We start from the raw sequence: 25,356 nt of genomic DNA on the forward strand, positions 1-25,356 counted from the left end.
CCCGCGGGTCGCCCATCGTATCTTCAGATCTTACCTACAGTACTACAGGCAAGATCTGCCAATCTCATACACAACGCACTGGAAATTGTTCAGGATGCACAATAGATTGTCAAAATGAACACTTTATGCACGATAGCGTTTGTCCAGGACTGCCAGTTCGTTAACGACATTGCATCGTTTGAGAGTTGCGATTGCAACTTTATCACCTGCAGGCTCTCCTCAAGCTCTATGTTATTGAACTCTACCAAGACCATTAAACCTGCAGAATTGTATTAACAACTTTCCACCTCTCTGCAACAACCTCTTTCAACAATTTCTAAATTTATTTCTTCTGATAGCTGTGCCACATCTTAGCCAATCCCTAGAAATAGCAGATCTACTCTTCACATCAAACTCTAAAGGTGGGTACACACCTAGCAGATATATTTGCAGATCGAGTGATCTGCAGATATATCTGTAGATGATGGTCGTTCAGTGTATATGAATGACCATCATCATCCAAGCCCCCTTCCCCTTGGTTGCATGTGTAGGGGCGGTCTGCAGACCGCCCGTACACACTTGCCAATGGACAGATATATCTGTCCATCGGCTGTGAAGCACAGCCAATGCGATATGTCTGTGAATGACTTCGTTCAGACATATTGCTGGTTCATACTGGCCTACGGGCACCAGATATATTGGCCGATCAATCAATCGGCCAATATCTGCTAGTGTGTACCCAGCTTAAGCTAGCCTTGGCATTCTAAAGTAAAACATCTACAAAAACCTTCTTGTAAAGTAATAGGACAATGGTGTATATCTCGTACACCTAATGACTTCCACATAAGACCATCAATCAAAAGGTTCTGGATACTGCCAAACACAAAATATCTAATCTCTGCTCAAGCTTTTTGCCCTAAGCGACTTTCTAATACATTTAAATGTTTTCTCTTCCCTCCCACACCAATACCACCTGCAGGGCAGGATTAAGGTCCGTGGGGGCCCCTGGGCAACAAACTTGTGGGGCCTTTATGTAACACATACACATATATATATATACACACACAGTATATCTGTATATATAACTATACATACACTCATATAGGTGTTAGTGTGTATATATATATATATATACATACATACACACACACACACACACATTATATATATATATAAGACCTTGATATTCCAGTAACTTTAAATTTTAAAGCAAATGTAATAAACATACATACATTATAAATATTACACACACCACTACAGTATATATGGCTATATATACATTATATATAGCTATATATACTGTGTATGTACACACACACACACGTTTGTGTGTGTATATATATATATATATATATATATATATATAAATATATATATATTTATATATATTTTGTGTGTATATACACACTGTATATATATATATATATATATATATATATATATAGCTATGTATATATAGCCATATATACTGTATGTGTGTATATATTATATATATATATATCACACACATATACATATACATACACACACGCACACACACACACTAAGGGCTACAGTACCTGTACCGCTGAGGTGCACCAAGAGGGAACCATGAGGACCTGAGTCAAGTCGACTCAACTCTTCTTTATGTTGGAGCCTCGGCTCCCTCTGTCTGTCACTGACTGCGGCCACCGAGGAGCTTCCTACAGTCAGAGTCTCGCGAGATGATGACGTCAAATCTCGCGAGACTCTGACTGTAGGAAGCTCCTCGGCGGCTGCTGTTAGGGATTGGGAACAGCTGAGCCGCCGACGGACAATAGCAGCGCAGGCGCCGAAGACAGCTAAATGGTGTTAGTAGCAGCGGTGACTGGGCAGTGTGTGGGGGCCCCAGGACGACCGCCCCCTTCGCCCTCCCTATAATCCGGCCCTGACCACCAGCTACTATCAGTGCCCAAGATCTGGCCTCTTATTTCAAAGACAGGATTGATAAGCTCAGACAAAATATAGTATGCTCTTCGAGCAACCTGCACAATTCCTTCCCTGATCCCTCTGGAACCTTTTCTTTTTCACCACAAATGAAGAATCTATTCTCCTATCGGCCTACCCTACTACTACTCCTTTTGACCCAATACCTTCACAAAGGGGCTCATTTATCAATAAATATTTGCTGCTTATTCCCCGAAAACATCAGTTTTCGGGGGGTAAACGCAAATATTTTGTATCCCCTGAATGTATGACAGAGGAACAACAGCAGATATCTTCAATACCTGCTGCAATGCCGCCATTCCTGCAGGCATAGGTTTCTATGGGGGATGCGATGATGCCATATTTACCAACTTCCGGAATGCATTCCGGAGATTGGCTAATGGCGTCAGTGCATGCAGAAATCATGCATTCGGACCAGTCGTCAAAAAGAATTGAATAGCTCCGACAGTAACACAATAAAACAGGAGGTGCACAAAAACAATTGCATTGCCCCAAACACGATCTAAAAAAATATATAAATAAATAATAAAAACGAACACAAGGGAGTTCTGTCAGTGAAACTCATAATAGGATATTAGCATATATAAAGAGTGAGAGAAATATATATATATATATATACATACACACATATATATACATATACACACATATATATAAATATATACACACACACACACACACACACATCAAAAATCCACTGCACTCGCCACTCCCAGATTTGGGTACAAACCTGCACTCGCCATTCCCAGGCCTGGGGTGCAAGTGGCTTGTGACCACATTGCTTAAATAAATAAAAGCAGATAACTATGCACTCAACATTGTTAAATCATGCACAATAATACATAAATAATGGGGTTTTGGTTCATGAATTGATCAATGCATTTAAGCCTGCAGCCCACATCACGGGACCCTATATCTCTGCACGTCCTAGCTGTCACACTTATGGAAACCTGGTAGCCGCTATCAGAGTTTAAACCGATAAACATAACCAAAACCCCATTATTTATGTATTATTGTGAGTGCATACTATAATATAAATTATATATATATATATATATATATATATATATATATATACACATACACACACACATACATACATACATACATACATACACACACACCTAAATGGGAGCTACAAAAGGATTAACACAAAGTCCAATCATAAAAGGTACTATTACATTAATGAGTTAAACATGCCTTATTATTGTCAGAATACATATCCATATTACAGCCTCGGGAATAGTAGTTAAGCACTTAGATACAATTAACATGCATAGGAATTGTTGGCTTGAGATGTTAGGTTGATGTTAATTCTTCCAAATAAATGTTAAACATTCTGAATCAGTTTCAGAGGCAAGGGTTAGAAATAGTAAAATAGCTGCAACTGGTAACATAGTATTCCAAAGCAGTATGCTCCTTGAGACAAAGCTCAGTTTCTTAAACAACCTTGCCAAACAAATAGGGGCAATGTCCCAATATAGTGACATTAATTAGCAAGCAGTAATGAGGTTAGTAGAGTACATTCTGTATGCACTCTACTGATGGAGGCTCCTATTATGCAGTTGGCAAGAGGAAAACATAGCTGCAGGATGAGCATACTTCCCTTCAGGCACATGGGAAAGTATTTCCATCAGTGGCTCTGTTACATCAGCACTGGTGTAGTAAGCACAAGGGTATTTTTAAAGGTCCATTACGCATTTCTCCGCCTAAATCTAATTCTATAGTCAGCGTTTTCTTCAGAAGAAAATAAATTACTTTCCAGCAACTTCTCGGGTCCTGGTCTTGGTGCAAGTGCACCTGCTGTGTTGTCCATGCCTCATTTTGGGAATTGGCGATCTGAGTGTCAGCCATGTCCACACCACAACCTCACCATCACACCTGTGCCTGTTTTTTTTACTCATTCTATCTATCTATCTATCTCTTATAGTTCAGACATAAACAAGAAATATACAGAATATATAAAATATATCAGACAACCAAGGATGGGCCCAACATAAACTTTAAGGGGAGGGGAGAGATGTCAAAAACCGTCTAAATAAGACAAGTGGAGTAGTTGCCCCAGCAACCAATCAGCTTGTATCTGTCAACAAGCCAAAAGACCAAGCTCGCTGCCTTGATGTCATCCTTGACTCTGAACTGTCCTTTGCTCCCCATATTCAACCTGTATCAAAATCCTATTACACATATCTAAGAAACATATCCAGCATGTACACACACGACACAAGGCATAGCAAAAGCCTAAATGCATGCAACCAGTATCTTTCCCATTGATTATTGCAATAGTTTACTTGCTGATTTGCACCTAAACAGACTTTCACCCCCTACAATCTATATTGAATGAAGAAGCTAGACTGATCTTCCTTGTAAAACGTTCTACTGTTGCTACTCTAATCGGTCAGTCGCTAAATTGGCTGTCTGTATTTTACATAGTTCAAAATAAAATACTTATGCTTACCATACACTGAGTGGCCAAAATTATTATGACCACCAGGTCGATTTTATGTAAAGTAGCTATTCCACAGATAATGCCGACTTATGTTGTCTGAATCTGTATTAGAAATGAAAGGCAAAAGGTATGCAAAGACTAATGAAGTGCATCATTCATGAAATAATGTGGAATTATTGTTGGCACTAGTAGTAATGGAGCAAGCATTAGCAAAATGACTACACTGGTGAATTGTTGTTAAAGCATACACAGAGTGGGCCAGCAGACAAAAAACTGGGTCTGAGCACTATGCCTGTGGTCGTAAACGGCTACTGAATGCTCGAGCGAAACGAAGAGTGGGCAGACTTGTTCAGTCCCACAGACGGGCAACAGTGTATCAGATTACAAACTGTTTTGTTCACAATTGTAAAGAGCAACATAATATACTGATACTATACAAATGTTAATAAGCACATATAGGGTGGGATGTACTAAACATTGCATCCGCGACACGGTACATCCCACAACTTATCACGTACATACTGGCGTTAACACTAGCATGTACCTAGAATTGTGATTCTAATCGCAAAAGGACAGCTCCCCGATAAGAGCGCTCATTTGCAATATGTTGTTTATGTCCCAGAAGTCCCTCTGAGCATGCGCAGTGACACATGCGCTGGGATGGATCCAATTGGATCCCTCTGAGAAAAATGCGGAAAGATGGCGTTACCCACCGGGCCCAAACTCTGAAACGTATAACATTCCGGAGCTTTGTACATATGGAAATGTGGCCAAAGCTCTGAAAAATGCATTTTCGAGTTTTGGGCGCATTTTTGTCCCATAAAGTGTAATCTTCTGGGCAGCTATAAATAATCACATTTATTAATGTGCATTGTTCTCCTGGAAACACCCTGTGGTATCAGCTTTCAGGACATAGATCTCTGCCCTCTAGGACAGCAAATTTAAATAATGCCTAAAGGGGCCTATCCATTAGAAGATCTTTCTGAAAGACAAAAGATTTCTCTTTTGAAAATTCCTGGGGCTGCTGTGACAGATATCTGTCATGTACATGACAGATTTTTGCAAACGACGAACGATATTGCATGACATCATTCTGGGAGTGGATTTTTTTTTGTTTCTATTAATTTTTAATTAAAAGAAAATCGTTCGTTGTTTACCGCGACAGATATTTCGAATATCTGTCAGCGATAAACGATAATTGACCAACATGTAGGAGAGACAAAAGACCCAATTTGTCGGCCACGGGAGTGCGCATTCTTATTGTTCAGAGCCTATCCATTAGCACATAAATTGAACGACTGAACGATAAATCGTTAATCGTTCAAATTTATCTGCTAATGGATAGGCCCCTTAACACTTTCAAGATACAAATGATGAAGAACTTTAAGAAATTTTATAGCTTATTCTATTAAGCAGATTGGCATAGGCATTACTACATTTACATAGCACTGTGGTTGGGATTTAAATTCTGCTTTAACCATACCCCTCAGGTGTTTCTATGGATTATTTAACCCACACAATGAATTTGCCAAAGCACTTATCCTCATTCGGACATCAAACATTGGGGTGAAGAGTTATGACAAATGAGCAGAGACCCATTTATGTCAACTAAAAAAAAAATATTAATAAAATGTAGGCCCAAACAAAGCACAAAATGTATACATCCAATCCACAGCTTTATACCATAAATCAGAGAACCAAGGTCTTCCAATACACAGTACAATGTAGCGGTTTTAGAGGTCAATACAAACACAAGATCACAAGGGTTTCACAGCTGAATGTATACCAGACACAATGTAAGGTGGAGCTGATACACAAACTAAACCAAGGTTGTGATAGATTATCATTCATTTATTATTGCCATCAGCATTTGTTGTAGTGTATAAAAAGGTTGAACGAAGGTCAAAGAAGAAAGTAGCAGAATAAGAGACATCAAATGACAGTAAAATATACATACAGTACATACAGTAGCTGCCTTAGGGCTTAGATGCAAAAACACAAACATTCCATTCACAAGTGCAAAATGTATATATACTGTGGAAATGCCATTACCAAAGATAACACCCACAAAGCTCAAACCAATGTACAGATGAATAAATGTTATTTTCTCCCATTCTAGGTGGCATGTCAGTACCATTACCACAAATAATGCCATTCTGATGAGCAATTACCAGGGCCCATCTTCTCCACATGCATTTCCAGTTACACCATGCAGGATCTGCAGTGATCTACACATGACAGTATTACAGTCCCCCCTCTGTATCCTTAGTCCTTAATCTAACAGGTAAAAGGAACAGGTTATTCAATGTACAGGTCTGTGAAAGCCAGGACCACTTACATGGAGCATCGGGGAGGTGAGGAATGGGTAGCATTACACATACAGCAGGTGCCAGGCCCGGGGTAAGGCTACTTACAGTCAAGGTGCTTTTTCTTGGGCCCCATCACCTCATGAGTGGTCGCCTTGCATACTGCCCGGGCCACGGCCGAGCCCGTCACACTGTACTGTGCGGCTGCGATGCGGTCTGTCAGCGTCTGTCCCGACATCTTCTCTCCTGTCACAACAGACAAAGCCCAGGTCAGTGGCCCCGGCGATCTGCCTTCCTGCACACATACATACACATGTAACCATGTACACAGGCTCCCCGCATGCAGCAGCAGCTATGGATGAGGCAGCAATATGGATGGTGCAGAGAAAAAGATCATCCTTCCCGTATCCTGGTTACTGCTCCCCCCCTTCCCCCATCTGACATGGCTGTAGTACCCCCATAGCCACTATGACAGGTGCCCATCCGTTCCCACACACCGCGCACATCACACCTGGCCGCCCTGCGATGCAGCGATCCCCTGCAAATGAGCAGCAGCAGCAGCAGCACCGAGCTCCTGTCCCTCCTCCCCTGCCTGTTATCCTCCCCGGCTACGGCAGCCTGGGATTACCGCCACCCTACCCCCACCTGCGCCCTCACATCGCACCGGCTCAATTATTAAAGGGGCAAAATAGCGGATGCTCCCTGCACATTGCCCGCTGCCACTGTATGCGGGGACACAGGGAGCTGCAGCCAACTTGTGCCTATGATGCCAGGGTGGGGGCCCGCTGCTGGCACTGGAAATACCGGGTATACCGACGGCAGCACAGCGCTACATGGGGGTGTAACAGTGGTGGCGGCGCACACCCCGGGGTAACGGTCAGACCTGTGTGCGGCGGGTGATCTGCTCCTGTCACTGCTGCAGCTGCTGGCCCGGCGTCTCCTCCTCCGCCTGGTGTCAGTGATGCTGCTGCCGGAGATGCTGTGCTGCTGCTTATCCCCTCCCCCAGCAGCGCACAGGGGGGTGTGCCCGCCCCCTCCTCCTCCTATTACCCTCATCAGCAGCGCAGAAGAGCCCTCTCTGTTCTGTATGCCGCCTGCGGGTCACCCTGCCTCACACATACACAGCTATGTACGGTGTCACTGTGCTGAGCTATAGCTGGTTGCATGTGCAGTGAGATGCACGCATGCTATATACATGTATACATAATGTTGGTCCTTTTAAATCGGGGAATGATGTTGATTGATGACTGGGCGGGTGGCAGACTATAGCACTCAGCATTGCAATGGAGGGGGGGTATAATGGATGGAGTGACTGGCGGAGGAGAGTGACATCCCGAGTACAGCACCATCCCTGCATGTACCGCTAGGTGTGTGTGATACACTATGACCGTGCATAGGAGACACACCGCCTGCCCCTATTCCCAATGCAAACATCATTCTGACTCTTCCTCTTTTTCCCCCATCATTATGTTACAGTGCCCCCACCGCCGCCACCACCTTTGCAGGACGAGTCACCAGTGTAATTTCCGCCGCCGCCGCCGCCTGTGCACCGTGTGGGTATATCCTGTGACAGGAGCCTAGTAGTGCAGCAGCAGTGAGGACATGACGCCGGCCTCCTACACAGCAACGCTACAGTACGTGGTGTCAGCGACTGATCCCCGACGCAATCTCCCTGCTGCTACTCTGCACAATGGTCTCCTCTCATCAGGTGATGCTAAATGCATGGTGCTTACATTAACCCCTCAGCAGCCAGGAGACATCTCACCTCCCCACCTGAGAACTATTTTTGTGACTTAATTTAAAAATAACAAGCTGTCGGCAAGGAAGACAGGACACTCATATATTTTCAGTGCTTGTAAATATCTGCACGGCTACCAACCCCTGACAATATTTGTACTGATGTTATGAAAATGTACAGACATCCTATTTATAGGCTTACCCTACTATCCCTTTAAACCGGGACACTTATGAATTACACAGGTTCTGTGCCTGGCTTATTTCAAGCCTGGATTTCACCTGGTTTTAATGAACCACATAACCTGTGTAATCCATGAGTGTCCCGGTTTAAAGGGATGATATGGTAAGCCTACCTATTGATGTAATATAAAAATACATGAAAATAAAAATATCGCAAATCAACAGGACAAATAGGCATATTTCTCAAAACATAGTTACGGGTAGGGATGTGCACCGGACCATTTATGCCGGATTTGGATTTGGTTCTAATTCGTCGTCCGGCTTTGGATTTGGATTTGCCAAACTGCGGTGACTGGCTTTGGATTTGGATTTTTTACAAAAAAATGACAAGAAAAGCTAAAATCACATAAATTGGGCTTTTTTTGTTCCAGTCATTTTAGACCACCTCACAGCTCACAATATTGTTTTCACCATTATTGGCCAAAGGCTGTAGTGAGCTGGCTGGTTACTAAGCGACAGAACAGTGGCACAGACACCACAGTTTTTTAAAGCACATCTATGAAACATTGCCGTATAGCAGTGGCAGAATTGAAAGGTAGCGCAAGATGGCTATGTTTGTATACAGGGGCGTATCTACACATTGGCCTGGATGGCAGTCGCCAGGGGCGCCAGCCAGGAGTGGGTGCCATCCATGGCCAGGTGGTAGATACGCGCCGGGTCTTCTCTCCACACAAAAAAAAACTTTATCTCACGGTGCCGACAGGCGCGCACTTCAGGAAGCAGCACGGGAGGGCTGGCAACAACCTCATCCTTGTTGCGACCGTGCAGCTTCCTGAAGTGCGCGCCTGCCGGCACCATGTGATAAAGGTTTTTTTTGTGTGGAGAGAAGACCGGCGCATGTGACCAGTGCTGAAGATCGGGCAGAGGAGCCGCGGCCCGTGGGAGCACTGTAGCAACAAGGTAGGAAGTGGGGATTGGTGGCATGGTAGGGGACCTGCCGGGCTGACCGGGGAGTGGGTACTTAGAAGGGGGACTGGTTTGGGAGTGGACCGAGTGGGAAACATAACAGGCTGGGTTTGGCTGGTGAGTGGGGGCACAGAAGGGGGCCTGCTGGGGAGTGCGGACTTAGAAGGGAGACTGGTTTGGAAGTGGGGAACATAACGGGTTGGATCTGGCTGGTGAGTGGGGGCACAGAAGGGGGCTGGCTGGGGAGTGCGGACATAGAAGGGGGCTGCTGGGGAGTGGGGGACATAAAAGGCTGGGGCTGTCTGGGAAGTGAGGGCACAGAAGGGGACCTGCTGGGGCTGGCTGGGGGGAATGGGTATGAAATTCGGCCGGCGGTTCGATTCCTGTCAGCGGCAGCCCGACAGGAGCAGAGTGCGACGCAGCGGAAGCCCGACAGCGCTGGAAATCCCGATCGTGGATAGGTAAGTATCCACTAACCTAACCCCCCTTAGGGGTGCCTAACCCTAACTTCCCCCCCCCCAAGTGCCTAACCCTAATCCCCCCTCTAAGTGCCTAACCCTAACCACCCCCTTCCCCGCTACCTAAACCTAAGTCCCCCGGGGGGGTGCCTAACCCTAAGTCCCCCCTGGGGGTGCCTAACCCTCCCTCCCCCTAGCCTAACCCTCCCAGGGGGGTGCCTAACCCTAAGTCCCCCCGGGAGCCCTAAACCTAACCCTCCCCCCCACGGCTGTCCGCTCGCGGCGCCCGGCATCACTACGATCGTGATGCCGGGCGCCGGTCTCCCGGCGTCGGGGAAATGCGGGCGTCTACATCTAGACGCCCGGCATTTCACCCTTGCCGAGATAAGACAGTCGGGAAGCCGGCTGCCGGTATATAGGCAGTCGGCTTCCCGATTGCTTCCCCTCTGGGGAGTGGGGGACCAGAAGGGGACCTGCTAGGGCTGGCTGGGGAGTGGGGTCTTAGAAGGGGGGCTGGCTGTTTTTTTCCCTGTGGAAGCCAATGTGTGTTTTTTAATATTAAAAGTAGTAAAAGCTGTGTGAGGGGGGGGGGGTTCGCCAGTCCCTTATTTTGCCAGCGGCACTCTGACCCTTACATACACCCCAGCTTGTATACACAGTGGGCTTATGCCCAAGCAGTTACGGTGCTTGTATACACAGTGGTCTTATGCCCAAGCAGTCACAGTGCTTGTATACACAGTGGGGTATGGCCCATGGAGTCATGGTGCTTGTATTGTATACACGTGGGGTACAGCACCAAAAAAAAAAAAAGTTTTTCTTTTTTTTAAACTGTTAGCTTTCTTGAAGGTTTTTTTATTTAATTTTTTTACTGTTTATTTAAAAACATTTTTTGTACACACAGCCACTTGTAAGTCTGGAGTCTTTGGACACAACCACTTTAATCAGCATAGCATTGCGCAGCGTACATCAGCGTGCGGTCAGTGCTCCCTTACATAGCCACTTAATCAGCAGAGTATAGCGCAGCATACATCAGCGTGCTCAGTGCCCCTATACATAGTCACTTAATCAGCAGAGTATAGCGCAGCATACATCAGCGTGCTCAGTGCCCCTATACATAGCCACTTAATCAGGAGAGTATAGCGCAGCATACATCAGCGTGCTCAGTGCCCCTTTACATAGCCACTTAATCAGCAGAGTATAGCGCAGCATACATCAGCGTGCTCAGTGCCCCTATACATAGCCACTTAATCAGCAGAGTATAGCGCAGCATACATCAGCGTGCTCAGTGCCCCTATACATAGCCACTTAATCAGCAGAGTATAGCGCAGCATACATCAGCGTGCTCAGTGCCCCTATACATAGCCACTTAATCAGCAGAGTATAGCGCAGCATACATCAGCGTGCTCAGTGCCCCTATACATAGCCACTTAATCAGCAGAGTATAGCACAGCATACATCAGCGTGCTCAGTGCCCCTATACATAGCCACTTAATCATACATCAGCGTGCTCAGTGCCCCTATACATAGCCACTTAATCAGCAGAGTATAGCACAGCATACATCAGCGTGCTCAGTGCCCCTATACATAGCCACTTAATCAGCAGAGTATAGCGCAGCATACATCAGCATTCTTAGTGCCCCTATACATAGCCACCATTAGCAGAGAATAGTGCAGCGTGCTGTCAGTGCCCCTATACATAGCCATCAGCATAGTATAGCGCAGCGTGCTGTCACAGTACTCCTATACATAGCCACCATCATCAGAGTATAGCACAGTGTGCTCTCAGTGGCCCTATACAAAGCCATCAGCATAGTATAGCGCAGCGTGTCCCCTTAGCAGAGCGGTGCACAGCGTGCATGCCTCCTGTGGTTTTTTATACAAGGCGCCGCAAACAGGACTTGGCGCCTTGTATAGAAAAACAAGTCTCGCGAAAATCCGACGTCATTCACATGATGTTCGGACTCGCTAGGGGATCCGAGTCGGCAGGAACACCCGAACTCTCGGATACCCCATATTCGGAGCGGTCTGGATTCCACAGAACCTGGACCGCTCATCTCTAGTTACGGGATATTGGATAACGGGTGTACCCACAAGTATTAAGGGGTCTATTCATGAAGCAGAGAAGAGCCCTGTTCAGCTGAAATCAGGGCTCTTCTCTGCTTCGTGCTATTCATGGAGCAAGTTAAAAGATGGGTAAAAGATCAGTCCTTTACACACATTTTCTCTCTTCTCCCTGTCTCTTTCTCTGTTCTTCTCGTCTCTCTCTCTTCTCCCTGTCGCTCCCCCCCCTCCTCCCCTCTCTCTCACTGATACTTTGTTACTTTCTCTTCATGTCTCAGTGATAATTTCTTATATTATTCACTCTGGGACATCAGACCCTCCGACATGACCATTAGGTACAAAATGCTCTGCTCCTGGACTTCCCTTTTATGATTGCAGACACCTGTGGTGAAACACCTGTCTCATCAATAAACTAGTTCAGGGAAGTCCAGGAGCAGAGCATTGTGTACCTGATGGAAGGGGTCATGTTGGAGGGTAGGGGACATGAATATTTGTTTATATATATTTTCCACCAGTATCTAAATAGTAAATGTAGCATTTACTATTGTCCTTACATAGAATTTGTTTTAATGGTCACGGATAGTGTGAAATTTTTGCGTAATTGTGCTGATTGTTTGTTTTTGGTATAATGCAGGGGTTCTCAAACTTGGTCCTCAGGACCCCACACAGTTCACCTTTTGCAGGTCACCCAACAGGTGCACAGGTCTACTCATTACTCACTGACACATTTTAAAAGATCCACAGGTGGAGCTAATTATTGCATTTGAGATTCTGTGAGGAGACATGGAAAACATGCACTGTTTGGGGTCCTGAGGACCGAGTTATAGAACCTGTGGTATAACGGATCCCTGCATGCACGTTTATTATTTATTGTATGTATATATGTTGTGACAAGGTCACTGGCATAGTGGTGGAAGGCAGATATATTTGATTCCTAACCTATGTATTTTAAAAACCCCAGGAAAATGTTTGGTTGTTGTTAACAGCTTTGGGGGCGTTTTGACGAAGCTGGAAAAGGGTTCCTGGGGTTTATGGATGGAGAGAGGGCGAGCAGGGAGGGTGAGGGCTGCTGAAGTGCCCCTTTCTCCTGGTGGCTCAATCTGACAGTTTTCTTCTCTTCCACACCTCTGCTTTCAATAAAGCTGACAGTTACAGTATTATTTTTAATAGTTGCATATATTTGTATTTATTCATATTTTGTTCTGCAGCATGCACTAGGCACCAGCAGACCCCAGGCAGTCTGGCAGCCTGCTCATCGTCTTCTGCAAAGGAAGAAGGCAGGCTAGGGGGCGGTACCAACACTCAGTGCCAGATTAAGGCCCACATGGGCCTTGAGCTGAAATTGATGAAGGGCCTGTTTTGTGTTGCCATAGGTGGTGTGACCAGCACAGCGGGTAGTGTGGTTAGCTATGTGAAGGGTGTATATACACACACACACATAATAATAATAATTGTGTGAAGTCCATCTGCCTCCTCAGTGCGGGGCAGTTGAAGTCCTTGTACTGAGGAGGCAGCTGGACTTTACACAAGAGAGTCGCTACCTAAAAGATGATGGGCTGCCAGGAACAAGGTAAGTATGTGGGGTGGGACAGAGTAAGGGGGAGGATGGCAGGACTGAGCGAAGGGGAGGTGGGAAGGAGAGTTCGGGGGAGGGGGGGCGGCATTTACATAAAGCTCCAGCTCATTATGAGTTAGTCATTTCCTTCAAAAATTGACAGAGACTGATGATGTGGAGGCACATTTGACTACGTTTGAAAGGGCTGCTGAGTGGGAGAGCTGGCCTAAGGAACAGTGGGCTGGTCTGCTGGCCCCCTTTCTCTCTACAAACCTCAAAAAGCTTGCTTTGATCTAAGCACGGTAGATGCTTTGGACTCTGTAAAAATAGAAATTCTGACTCGCCTGGGAGTTACACTGTTGGTCCGAGCTCAACGTGTGCATCGCTGGTTATACCACATGGACAAACATCCCCACTCACAAATGCACAACCTCATCTACCTGACCAAAAAATGGTTACAACCAGAGACCTTAACTGAAACCCAGATGGTAGAAAGAGTTGTCATGGATCGTTTCTTGAGGTCCTTGTCCATGGCTTTACGCAAATGGGTGATCCACAGGGATCCTAAGACAGCTGTCCAGTTAATGGAGATGGTGGAAAGGTATCTGGTGGCAGAGAAACTACGGGCTATACCGCAGCGGCCCCTAGATCCACGTCAGCACTCTTCGGTAAAACCTGGTAAGACTGTTAAAAGGTTCCTGGGCGGTTAAGAGAACTTAAAAATGAAGAGACTGTGGGTGCTCGATCCAAAGATGGGCCTGTGGGGCCAGAAAGGTCTTACCTGCCTAAAAGACTTCGACAGTTATATGATTAAGGGGCCTATTCAACATCACTTAATCTTTACAAAAGCAGGTGAAAATGAATTTTCACCTGCAATTGTAGAAATTAAGTTTTTGGGCCACTCATCAAGAAGGTAAAGCAGGAGATATCAGATATCTCCTACTTACCTTCCTCTCACGGAATGGCCCGCTGTTCCCATACACTAGCATGGGGACAGAATTCATCAATCTCCAAAAATACTATATTTTCGTAGCTTCAGTGCGGTAGCATTCGCCATCTTCAGATAGTGAATGCTGCCGCTTGTGGATCGCAACCCACTCCTTCCCTATGGACATCTGGGCTCTTGTGCGCATGCGCACTCCCGTCACTGCTCCGAAAAGGAGAAGTGAAAAGATTCACTGCTCCGATTCCGTGGCGAGTTAGAATGTTAATTATCAGGGTCCGTTCAGACCCCGATAATTAACATCATGAATAGGCGAACAACTGTTGGTATAACTTGCATACATGGTGACACTCATTATTCTAATACTGCTGAAGTGAAGTTTGAGACCCCTTGTGGTTCAGCTATGGTTAAAGTGGGAATGGTCCCTTCCTTAGTACATGATCTTATAATAGGGAGAGACTTTCCCCATTTTTGGAAATTGTGGAAATCCTGTATGGTCACAGAGGTGAACAGTATAGAGCCAGTAGACCATCCTGGTGATTTGCTGGCCACAGGTGAGACCCCGGAACCCTCAGACCCTTGCCCTTTTGCTAGTATGGCTGGGGAAGAAATAGATAATGAGGAACAAAATGAGGTACCTCCTCCAGAGGAGGGAGAAGCTGTAGACAGTGCTGAAAGCATGCCTTCCCTTGAGGTGAGAAAGGATTTGTTTGCATCGTTAAGGGACCCCACCTTGATAAGAGCCAGAGAAAATGTGAAAGTTGTTAATGGGAAACCATTAGACCCAGATAACAGGCTTGCGTATCCACACATGGCCCTTAACAATGAACTCCTGTACCATGTGACAAAAAGGGGTGAGGATGTGGTAGAACACCTTGTGGTTCCCCAGACATATAGGAGAACTGTGTTGGACCTAGCTCATGGTCACCTCACCACAAGACACCTAGGGACTGAAAACACCACTGAGGATTTTGCAGTGGTTCTTTTGGCCTGGGGTGCTTAAAGATGTATCTGAATTTTCTTCTTCCTGCCCTGAGTGCCAGACCCCATTTCAAGAGTCCCCTAGTGCACATGTCTGTTATAGAGGTCCCCTTTGACCGGATAGCCATGGACTTGCTTGGGCCCTTGTTAAAGTCTGCTCGGGGACATCAGTATATCCTCGTAATAGTGGATTATGCTACTTGATATCCTGAGGTAATCCCTTTGCGTAATATGTCAACCAAGGGCATAGCTAGAGAGCTGGTGCATGTTTTCAGGAGGGTGGGAATACCAAAAGAAATTTGAACTGACCAAGGTACCCCCTTTATGTCTAGAATTATGGAGTTATGCCACTTGTTTAAAGTTACTCACTTGAGAGCCTCAGTTTTCTATCCTCAAACAGAGTTGTTGGTAGAGAGATTCAACATAACCTTAAACAGTATGCTAAAAAAGGTTGTGTCCCTCCTTGGTCCACTATGATCAGGTGGGCTTTGTGCCAGGACATCAAGCTCGAGATAATACCCATAGAACCATAGACCTAATTCATATTGTGAACTCTAGGAGATCCCCAGCTGTAATTCTTTCTCTCGATGTTGAAAAAGCATTCGATAGGATCTCCTGGAGCTTTATGTCTCAAACCCTGCGATCATTTGGGATATCAGGAGACTTCCTGACTGGTGTCAAGGCCCTTTACTCTAACCCTTCCACTACAGTCTCCATCAATGGCGTCCCATTCGACCGTTTCCCTATCTCAAATGGCACCAGACAGGGCTGCCCTTTGTCCCCTTTGATCTTTGCCCTGGTGATAGAACCTCTGGCATCCCTAATCCGACTGAACTTAATATCCATGGAGTGCAGGTTGGGAATACCTCTTCCAAGGTCGCCCTTTTCGCTGACGATATTTTGCTCACGCTCACTCAACCTCGGATTTCTTTACCCAACCTTTATCACCTACTAAACCGCTATAGTATACTCTCTGGATATAAGATTAATTATTCTAAATCGGAGGCCATGCTCCTTCATTTTGCTCATCGAGACGCTGAGGCCATTAAATCCTCCTACAATTTTAAATGGCAACATAGGAAAATCAAATATGTTGGGATCTTCCTGACATCCCGTTATGAATTATTATATCAGGAGAACTTTCCACAGCTTTTTATAAAGCTTCAAGCGAATGCGGCCTCCTGGAAACAGCTTATACTCTCATGGCTGGGCAGGATCATAGCAGTCAAGATGAATGTTCTCCCTAAATGGCTCTACCCTTTCCAAACCCTCCCGGTGGCAGTTCCCCTTACTCTCCTTCACAATATTCAGAAATGTATTAACCGGTTTATTTGGAATGGCAAACCCCCTCGGTTATCTTCGACTATTCTAAAAAAAACTATTTCCAAGGGGGTAGAGGACTCCCTGATTTTAAACTCTACTATCTAGCCTCACATGTTTCTCAAATTGTTTTCTCCTACTCCCCCATGGAGCGACCTCCTGGCTTGATATTGAATCCAATTATATTAACTCCCCAGACCTATTCTCCCTGTGGGGCATACAGAAGAAACATCATCCCCCCTCCTCCAAACTTCCACCAACAATGAAATTCCTTTTACGGATATGGGCTTTATACTCATTTAAATTTGCTATCATCACCCCTATAACTCCTCTTACACCCATATGGCATAACCCCAATTTTCCCCCAGATTTGCATGTGACCTGCATGAAGTCGTGGATACAGGCGTCCTTAAAATTCCCTGATGATTTTAGTTCGCAGGGGCTTTGGCTCTCCTCAGACCTACAATTACAATGTCCAGCCCAACCCCTAAATCCCTTTGAATATTTCCAAATACGGCACTTTTTAGGTTCCCTACCATAAGCCTTGCTTCTTCGCGACCTCACCCCCTTTGAACGGCTCTGTAAACATTGCCCCATGTCTAAGGGAATGAGCTCTCAAATTTACAATCTCCTCATCGATGCGGTTCCCTCCACTAATAATACCCATGAATCCTCCTGGGAAGTAGACCCTGGCCCCCCACCTTACGAGGAGGCTTGGGATGACATTAGACTGGCAATTGCTAAAACCTCTATCTCTACTCGCCTTAAAGAAACTTCTTATAAATTATTCTACCGCTGGTATTATACTCCAGTACGGCTCTCCCATATATATCCCTCTGCTTCACCCCTCTTTTGGAGAAACTATGGCCTTCGGGTTACCCTAGCCCATATCTGGTGGACCTGCCCAATCCTCAAACCCTTTTGGACCTTGGTCCATACTCTTCTGATAAATATATTTGAGAACCCAATTGCGAAGGACCCATGGACCTTCCTTTTAAGTTTCCCCCTCCTGATTTTAATAAGCGCTCTGTTAAATTGTTATCCCATATTTTAGTTGCTGCCAGGAGTTTGATTGCTCACAACTGGAAGAACCCTCTTCCACCATCCCTCTCTGCCCTAAAGTTGCAAATCAGGCATATAGCGGAGATGGAAAATATCACCTACTATCTTCATTATAGAAGTCATATGTTCTCTCAAGTGTGGGCTCCATGGCTCTTATATTATGGCACCTCTCCACCTTTGCTCTCCACACTTGATACCCATATATGATTCATGCGCATTGGATTGTTCTGCTCCCTCTGCTCTGGCCTCTAAGTAGCAAACTCCTTTGAATACCTAATGATCTAGTTACCCTAAAAGTCGACCAAGAAATAATTGCTTTCCAGACTTTGATTGTGGTTCCAAAGCACAAAAAGATATTATTCACCAAAAAGCATATAGTTACACGCTGTGATCTAAATACAATTAGCGCAAACAAATTATACAATCACTAGGTACAGTCGAATACATACGCATGCACTCTAGATCCAGATTTCTGGCATCAACTATGAAACCTCCGTCAACAGAAAAGAAAGATGACTAACTATCAGATTCAGAGTGCTTGCTTACGTACTCTTACAGAGATGGGCAATACAATAGAACAAGTTGGCATAATCCCATTGGTTCTTCTTCCTGGTTCTTCTGTTACGATGCAGTTCATAGGTCAGTTTGTATTGTAATAGTTCAGCCTCCAACAGCTCTTTGTGTCTGTTTTCCTGCCGAAGAACAAGTCTAAACTTACTAATAAACATTACATTACAGAGTACATTTCAATTCCTATCTCTCTATGATCCATAAGTCACAGACGCATGTTGTGATTTCCTTGTCGATGCAACCGGAAGTCTGCAAATAAACATTGGTTCAGAATAGCACCAAACACGGTCTGCTTATCATGTACTAAATCTTAGATCTTAAATACAGTCAATTCATAACATAATTAATAATGAATATAACCTTGAATATTAACCTTAATGCTAGGGAACCTTTCTATGTAAGTGTGCAATGTGTAAGTGTAGGGATATTAAGAAAAGACGATAGTTAGCATTGTGCGTCTACGTGTTTGTGGAGTACACCGTGGTACATGTTTTGCAGGATTGTTCATATTATATGTTTTAGTAAATGTATGTATTTATATAATGAGGACTTTTAACATTGTTCTATTTCGTGGTCATCGCACAACGCTAAATAATAACATCGCCATATGCACTGATATTGTGTGATAGTCCCTAAAATGGTGTTGGGCGGCCATTTGCAAAATGGTGTCATGCAGATTTTGATTTTTAACAGATTCTGTCTCAGCCAATCATCCGGCTTCAACAGTCCACCCTTTGATAGCAAACAACACGTTATCACACTTTGATTTTAAATTAATTTAGGCTTACACTATGACATATTATTTAATGTTATATTATGGGATGGCACAAGGTGGTTCTTAAATCATCAATAATGTTTCTCTGGGAGGGACATAAAACTACCCTTATACGCACACCGTGGATCTTGGAAGATCATGGGAAAGATGTGGGGATGCACCTAACTTATAAAGGAAGTCTTGAAGGGGATAGGGACTTACATTATTTAAGATGTTTAAAATAACATTTCATAATACATTTCATGCATGGCTAAATGTATACATCATCTAATGATACATTCTAGTTCAGGGTTGTAATGCAGTTTTTCATTTACCTTGGTATTCATACTATTACTACTGACCACCATCATAATTTCATTCCTTCGATTTACCTTATCTTTACATTTTCCACATTTCAACACAGTAGGAACACATTTGACACATAAGCCAATTACTATGGTGGCAACCAATATGAGGATCAGGAGGTTACCTTTGCTAGCAACTATTTCCTGGACCCACTCTCCTAGGCCGGAGAACCATTTCACTGGGTTCAACCAAGAAACCAATTCATCTACCTTCTCCTCTACTTCAGCCACTGAAGCATTATGGTTCTTCCGAAGCTTCCATTTTAACTGCAGAATTTCGTACATCTTCCGGTCTATCTCCTCCTTGGGGTCACTAGTATCATTTGTGATATATGTGCAACACTTTACACCAAATTGGGTGGCCAAAGTTACACAATAGCCTCCAGTGACAGCTGCTAAATAATTTAACACTAGCCTTTGTTGCACAAGTTTTTTCTTATAAGCTTGTAACTCCATACCTGTATACCTAAATGTGTCATCATACATCTCGGTGATATTATCTATGAATTTAGCAAGTTCTTGAATATATCTAAAATTTAGAGTACCCCGAGCAATCCTGGTGGGATCCAATGCTACCAAAACTTGAAAGCCAGTTGTTTCACTAATCAATTGTGTGACTTTATGTACATCACCAGGTATCATGTTTCTCTTGTCACGGTGTTCATACTGTGTGTGAAGATATGGTGATGATGTGTTTTTATGAATACCAAGCATTTCACCATGTGTAAAGGTCATAACTTCTGGAACTACTCTTTCCAGGTAACACAAACCTTCAGAACTCGGAGAGAGCCACTTATACGCTTTTCTACCACATATAAAATATACATCATTGGGGAGAACATAAGGGATAGTAAACATAATTATCGTCAAACACATTTCCCTAGCCAGTGATCCTATTTCAGGTTCTCCCATTTGACTCATACAAGTTTGTGGTACCTTGGCACAGTACTCTTCTGGTACTCTACCAACCATATCCTTGATGGAACTTAGTGTATATTTATACTGGAAGTGTCTTCCACCTGTTCTAATTGTGCGTAAAAGTTCCAAATTTATAAGTTCACTATCAGCTCTTAGTGAGAAGGTCATCGTCTGGTTATTCCCTGTCACCTCCAGAATTCCTGGTTTATGTTGGTGAGGTTCATACATAAAATCTATCTACTCGGTACTGGTGTAGTTTAAAATGAGGTGGTTTGGACTTAAGAAATTTTCCATCCAGTGCATTCTCTCTTTACAATTCTAAAACTTCAGAGACATTTAATGGAAATGGCACTAACCCTACATTATGCTGTCCTTGAGGCACGTGAGAGCACACCCAACAGTCAGTTTGGTTTAAAACTTTGCCCACCATGGTATGATAATCCTCTAAAGGATACCCACCCCAATACGGGTTATACTTAGGTTGACACCGCTGGATGCATCTCTCATCGACTAAGGACCCACAAAACTCACACATACAATAATCCTCAGATGATAGACCTTCACTGTCTCCGAGTTTCCAAAATAACAGATCTCTTAACAATTACTTTACTGGGTTTGGTCAGATACTGCCCTTGTGACTGTATTGCTCCTTCTCCCAACACCACTCCATCGATATCACCATCAGCTCCCCTCTCTGTCCTCTGTCCTCCATCACAAAAACCGGAGATCCCGAAACAACCCAGAATGATGAAAACTCTGGGAGAAAACACAAAGATAACCACAGCAGGCCACTCCATTACTAAAAACAATGATCTACAAATTTCTTTAGCTCAGGTATCTCACTGTAACCTTTAACCCTCCTGAAACAGACCCGCAATTGACAGGACTGTATTATCTGCCTCGATCCCGCCTTGTCTCTCCACTGGTTGGTTGACCTTCTTACAGTGAGTGGAATGGACCCAGGTATCTCTCTCTGCCACTTTCAAGGAAGTTGTACTTGTCAGCAACACTTGATACGGACCTTCCCACCTATCTGTCAAACAACATGAACGCAAGAAATTTCTGGTCATAACAAATTCTCCAGATTCAACATCATGATAGTTTGTTTCTGGCATATCATGTGATAACAATTTCAGTTTCTGCTGTTGCTGTTTTAACTGTTTACTCATTGTTATAAGATACCTTACAGTAACCTCGTTGTTACTGTTCAAATCTTCCTGCGGACTTATAATCAAATGAGGTTGTCTACGAAACAGTATCTCAAAGGGGGACAGATTGAGAGGGGGTATAGGAGTTGTCCTGATACTGTGAAGGACAAGTGGTAGTGCTTCTGGCCACCCCAGTCCAGTTTCTGCCATGATCTTACTTAATTTATTTTTAATAGCACCTTTCATCCTCTCCACCTTGGCACTGGCTTGCGGTTGGTAGGGGGTGTGAAGTCTACTATTAATACCCATCAACTTACACATGTTTTGGAAGACATCACCTGTGAAATGAGTACCCCTATCACTTTCAATAATTCTAGGGATACCGTATCGGCATATAAACTACTGAACTATTTTCTTAGCAGTAAAAGCAGCAGTATTAGTGGCAGCTGGGTATGCCTCAACCCAATTAGAAAACACATCAGTGCACACTAATACATACTTGAGATTCCTGCAGGGTGGTAATTGGATGAAATAAATTTGTATTACCTGAAAAAGTCCGTCGGTCGGAGGAATGTGGAATGGCTCAGTAGGGATTGTTTTCCCAATGTTTTTCCTCAAGCAGGTCAAACAGGACATTGCTCTCTTTTCCGCTGGGGAAGAAAAACCAGGTGCACACCAGTATGCTCTCACCAATTTGCACACACCTTGTTTTCCCAAGTGAGTCAGACCGTGCGCTGCCTCCGCCAGGCTTGGGTAGTACGCCTTGGGAGCCACTGGCTTACCTTGTCCATCTCTCCAGAGGACTCTTGCCCACATCCCTTGGACCTCCAGACTGCCTTTTCCCGAATGGTACACAAATTTTGCATCTCAATTATCTGCATATCAATCGTTTGAAACATCATTTGGTTAATTTGCATGTTCACTTTTAAACCTGCTGCCCATTTGGCAGCTTCGTCTGCCCTGTTATTGCCCAGTGACACCGGATCGTCCTCACATGTATGGGCTTTACACTTAATTATGGCCACTTCCTTAGGCAATTGGATCGCTGTCAGTAGTCCTTTTATATGTCTGGAATGTGCGACTGGTGTGCCTGCTGCTGTCATAAAATTTCTCAGACGCCATAGAGCACCAAAAGCATGTACTACCCTGAAGGCATACCTAGAGTCAGTGTAGATATTAGCAGATTTGCCTTTTGCTAATTCACACGCTCTTCTTAGTCACCAGCTCCGCCACTTGGGCCGAGTGAGGTGGACCAAGAGGTTCGGCTTCTATGATGTCTTCGTCATTTACAACAGCATAATCTGTACATAACTCTCCAGTGTCAGTCTGTCTGTTACAACTCCCATCCGTGTAAAATGTCACATCTTCATTTTCTAAAGGTCTATCCCGTATGTCAGGTCTTGCAGTAAATGTCTGATTCAAATATTCCATACAGTCGTGTGCATCAATATACCTGCAGAACTCACCTTCCACCAGCGACTCACCTCTCTCCACCCTTTGTGCATCCCGAGGCACATATGGTTAAAACGTTGCTGGAGTTAACGTACTGCACCGCTTAAAGGTGATGTTTGCAGGTGCTATTAGGGCTAGTTCCTATTTCGTGAACCTAGCTGAGGAGACATGTCTGGTTTGGGCAGGATTCAGCAAAGCAGATACAGCATGGGGTGTATAAACAATCATACCATGGCCTAATACTACATCCTCACTCTTACTGACCAATAGAGCAGTTGTGGCTACACTTCTTAAACACTTTGGGAGTGATCTTCCCACAGTGTCCAATTCTGCACTGTAGTATGCTGTAGTAAGCATTTGTTCTACTTGAGATGGATTTTTATCTGAAACAGTAGAGTGAAACATTAACCTTTGGGGAGTGTCCAGTATATCCCTCACCTCGTGCACAACTCTCTCTAGGATATCTAGAAATATACCATCAGGGGTACAATAAATGACACATCCCATTTTACATAACAAATCTGTTCCCAGTAGGTTAGTAGGGGCCACTGCTACCAGGAGAAAGGCGTGCCTGGTATGCAATGGACCGATAGTAACCTCTGCAGATTTGGTTAAAGGATAATGTTGCACTTTACCCATTACACCCATTGCTGGTACTGTTTCGCTGGTCACCTGTAAATTAGATGGAGATTTTATCACTGATCTGGTCACCCTTGTGTCTACAAGAAAAGAATGTTTAGTACCAGCTTCATCAATTAACATTACAGGTTCTTCTCTAACATCCCCAGTTAACCTGACTGACTGTAGACTACAGGTGTGACCTGACCCCTAGAGCTGACTATCTTCTTCCAGCAAAGCACTCACTGCTGCGACATGAGCAGGTAATGGCTGGAATTGTCCTTTCTGTGGTTGGTGCCCCTTCTGTGGGTATGTCGGTGTTCCCTGGTTTGGCGTTTCCCATTTCCTAGCCTTACAGAACTTATGTGGCCCTCCTGGTTACATCTATAACACCTTCGTAGTTGACGTGTTGTAAAAGGGTGTTGTTGTGTGGATTGGGGAATGAGGAAAGATTGTGGTTGTGTATAGAGATAGGGGTTTGGAGGTTGTATGGGATGTGTATATTGTGGCTGAGTGTGGTAAGAGTGCTGCGGTGTTATTTGCATTCCTTCCAGAGCTTGGATACTAACAGCCATTAGTTTCTTGCTCTGCATTTCTCACTTCCTAAAGATGTTATTATCATGCTCAATTGTAGATTCCCTGAGTGTGTCTACTGTAACTCCCCTCCACCCAGGAAGTGAGGTCTGAACCCTGGCCTTTAGAGTGTCTTTAAGACCATCCATAAGCACTGTGATTGTCATTTTCCTGTGATGGGTGTTATCTTTTATATCCTCTATACCTGTGTATTGGGTAATAGTCTGCAGCGCTCTGGTAAAATAATCTGCTGCAGACTCACTCTCTTTCTGCTTAATCATGAAGATTTTACTCCAGTTAACAATTAATGGGAAAAATACAGCCAATTGGGTGACAATGTTGGTGACAATATTGTCCTGATTACCTGTATCAGTTATGGGACTATCTCCATTCAATACACAAGCCGTGATAAACTTTTGTCGGTATTGTGTGGAAGACATGCCCGTAATACCACTCGCCAATCTTTATTGGTTGGCTCATGAGCATTACCTAAATCCTTTACAAATCTCTGGCACTTTGCTAGTTCTTTCCTAGGGTCGGGGAAACCTGGCATTATGGAACGTAGTTCTGCTCTTGTCCATGGACAATGCATCACAACATCCCTTGTGGCCACTACACCATGCGCATCCGGATTCCCATTTGGAACAGTTATTGTCCGGATGGGATGGATGCCTGCCATGATGCTACATTTGGCCTGATTATCTAGTTGAGGGTTCAGCCTACAGCTACTACGTATTGTATTAGCAATCTACGCTACTGTTAAAGAGGGTGTTAATACCTCTTGTACTGGTGGGGCTACCTCCATTTCTGGTAGTAGCAGGGCAGCTACCTGTGCTTGCTGTGGTGGTACATTTAACATTTGTGCAACATGGGAAAGAGTGGACATCACAACAGGTTCATCATCTGCATCATAAACATGTTCCTTGTAGTTACTTAGAAGAGGGTACGAATTACTTGTTACATTTTTATGAGTTTTTAGATCGACGGTACCTTCAC

General features: G+C 44.3%; 1 protein-coding gene across 1 annotated transcript in view; it reads right to left on the minus strand.

Moving 5' to 3' along the window:
• Window positions 1-7,853, minus strand: part of SNAP91 (synaptosome associated protein 91) — a 148,436-nt gene extending 140,583 nt beyond the window's left edge. Inside the window, exons 1-2 of the mRNA XM_088471880.1 lie at window positions 7,583-7,853; window positions 6,808-6,945 (exon numbers count right to left, since the gene is read on the minus strand). Coding sequence (XP_088328006.1) covers window positions 6,808-6,937 — 130 coding nt within the window. The 5' untranslated portion in view covers window positions 6,938-6,945; window positions 7,583-7,853. The remainder of the gene's footprint in view (window positions 1-6,807; window positions 6,946-7,582) is intronic.
• Between the last annotated feature and the right edge of the window lie 17,503 nt (window positions 7,854-25,356).

The sequence above is a fragment of the Taudactylus pleione genome, unplaced genomic scaffold (assembly GCF_031769625.1).
Source record: "Taudactylus pleione unplaced genomic scaffold, aTauple2 ptg000015l, whole genome shotgun sequence".
Taxonomy (NCBI): Eukaryota; Metazoa; Chordata; class Amphibia; order Anura; family Myobatrachidae; genus Taudactylus; species Taudactylus pleione.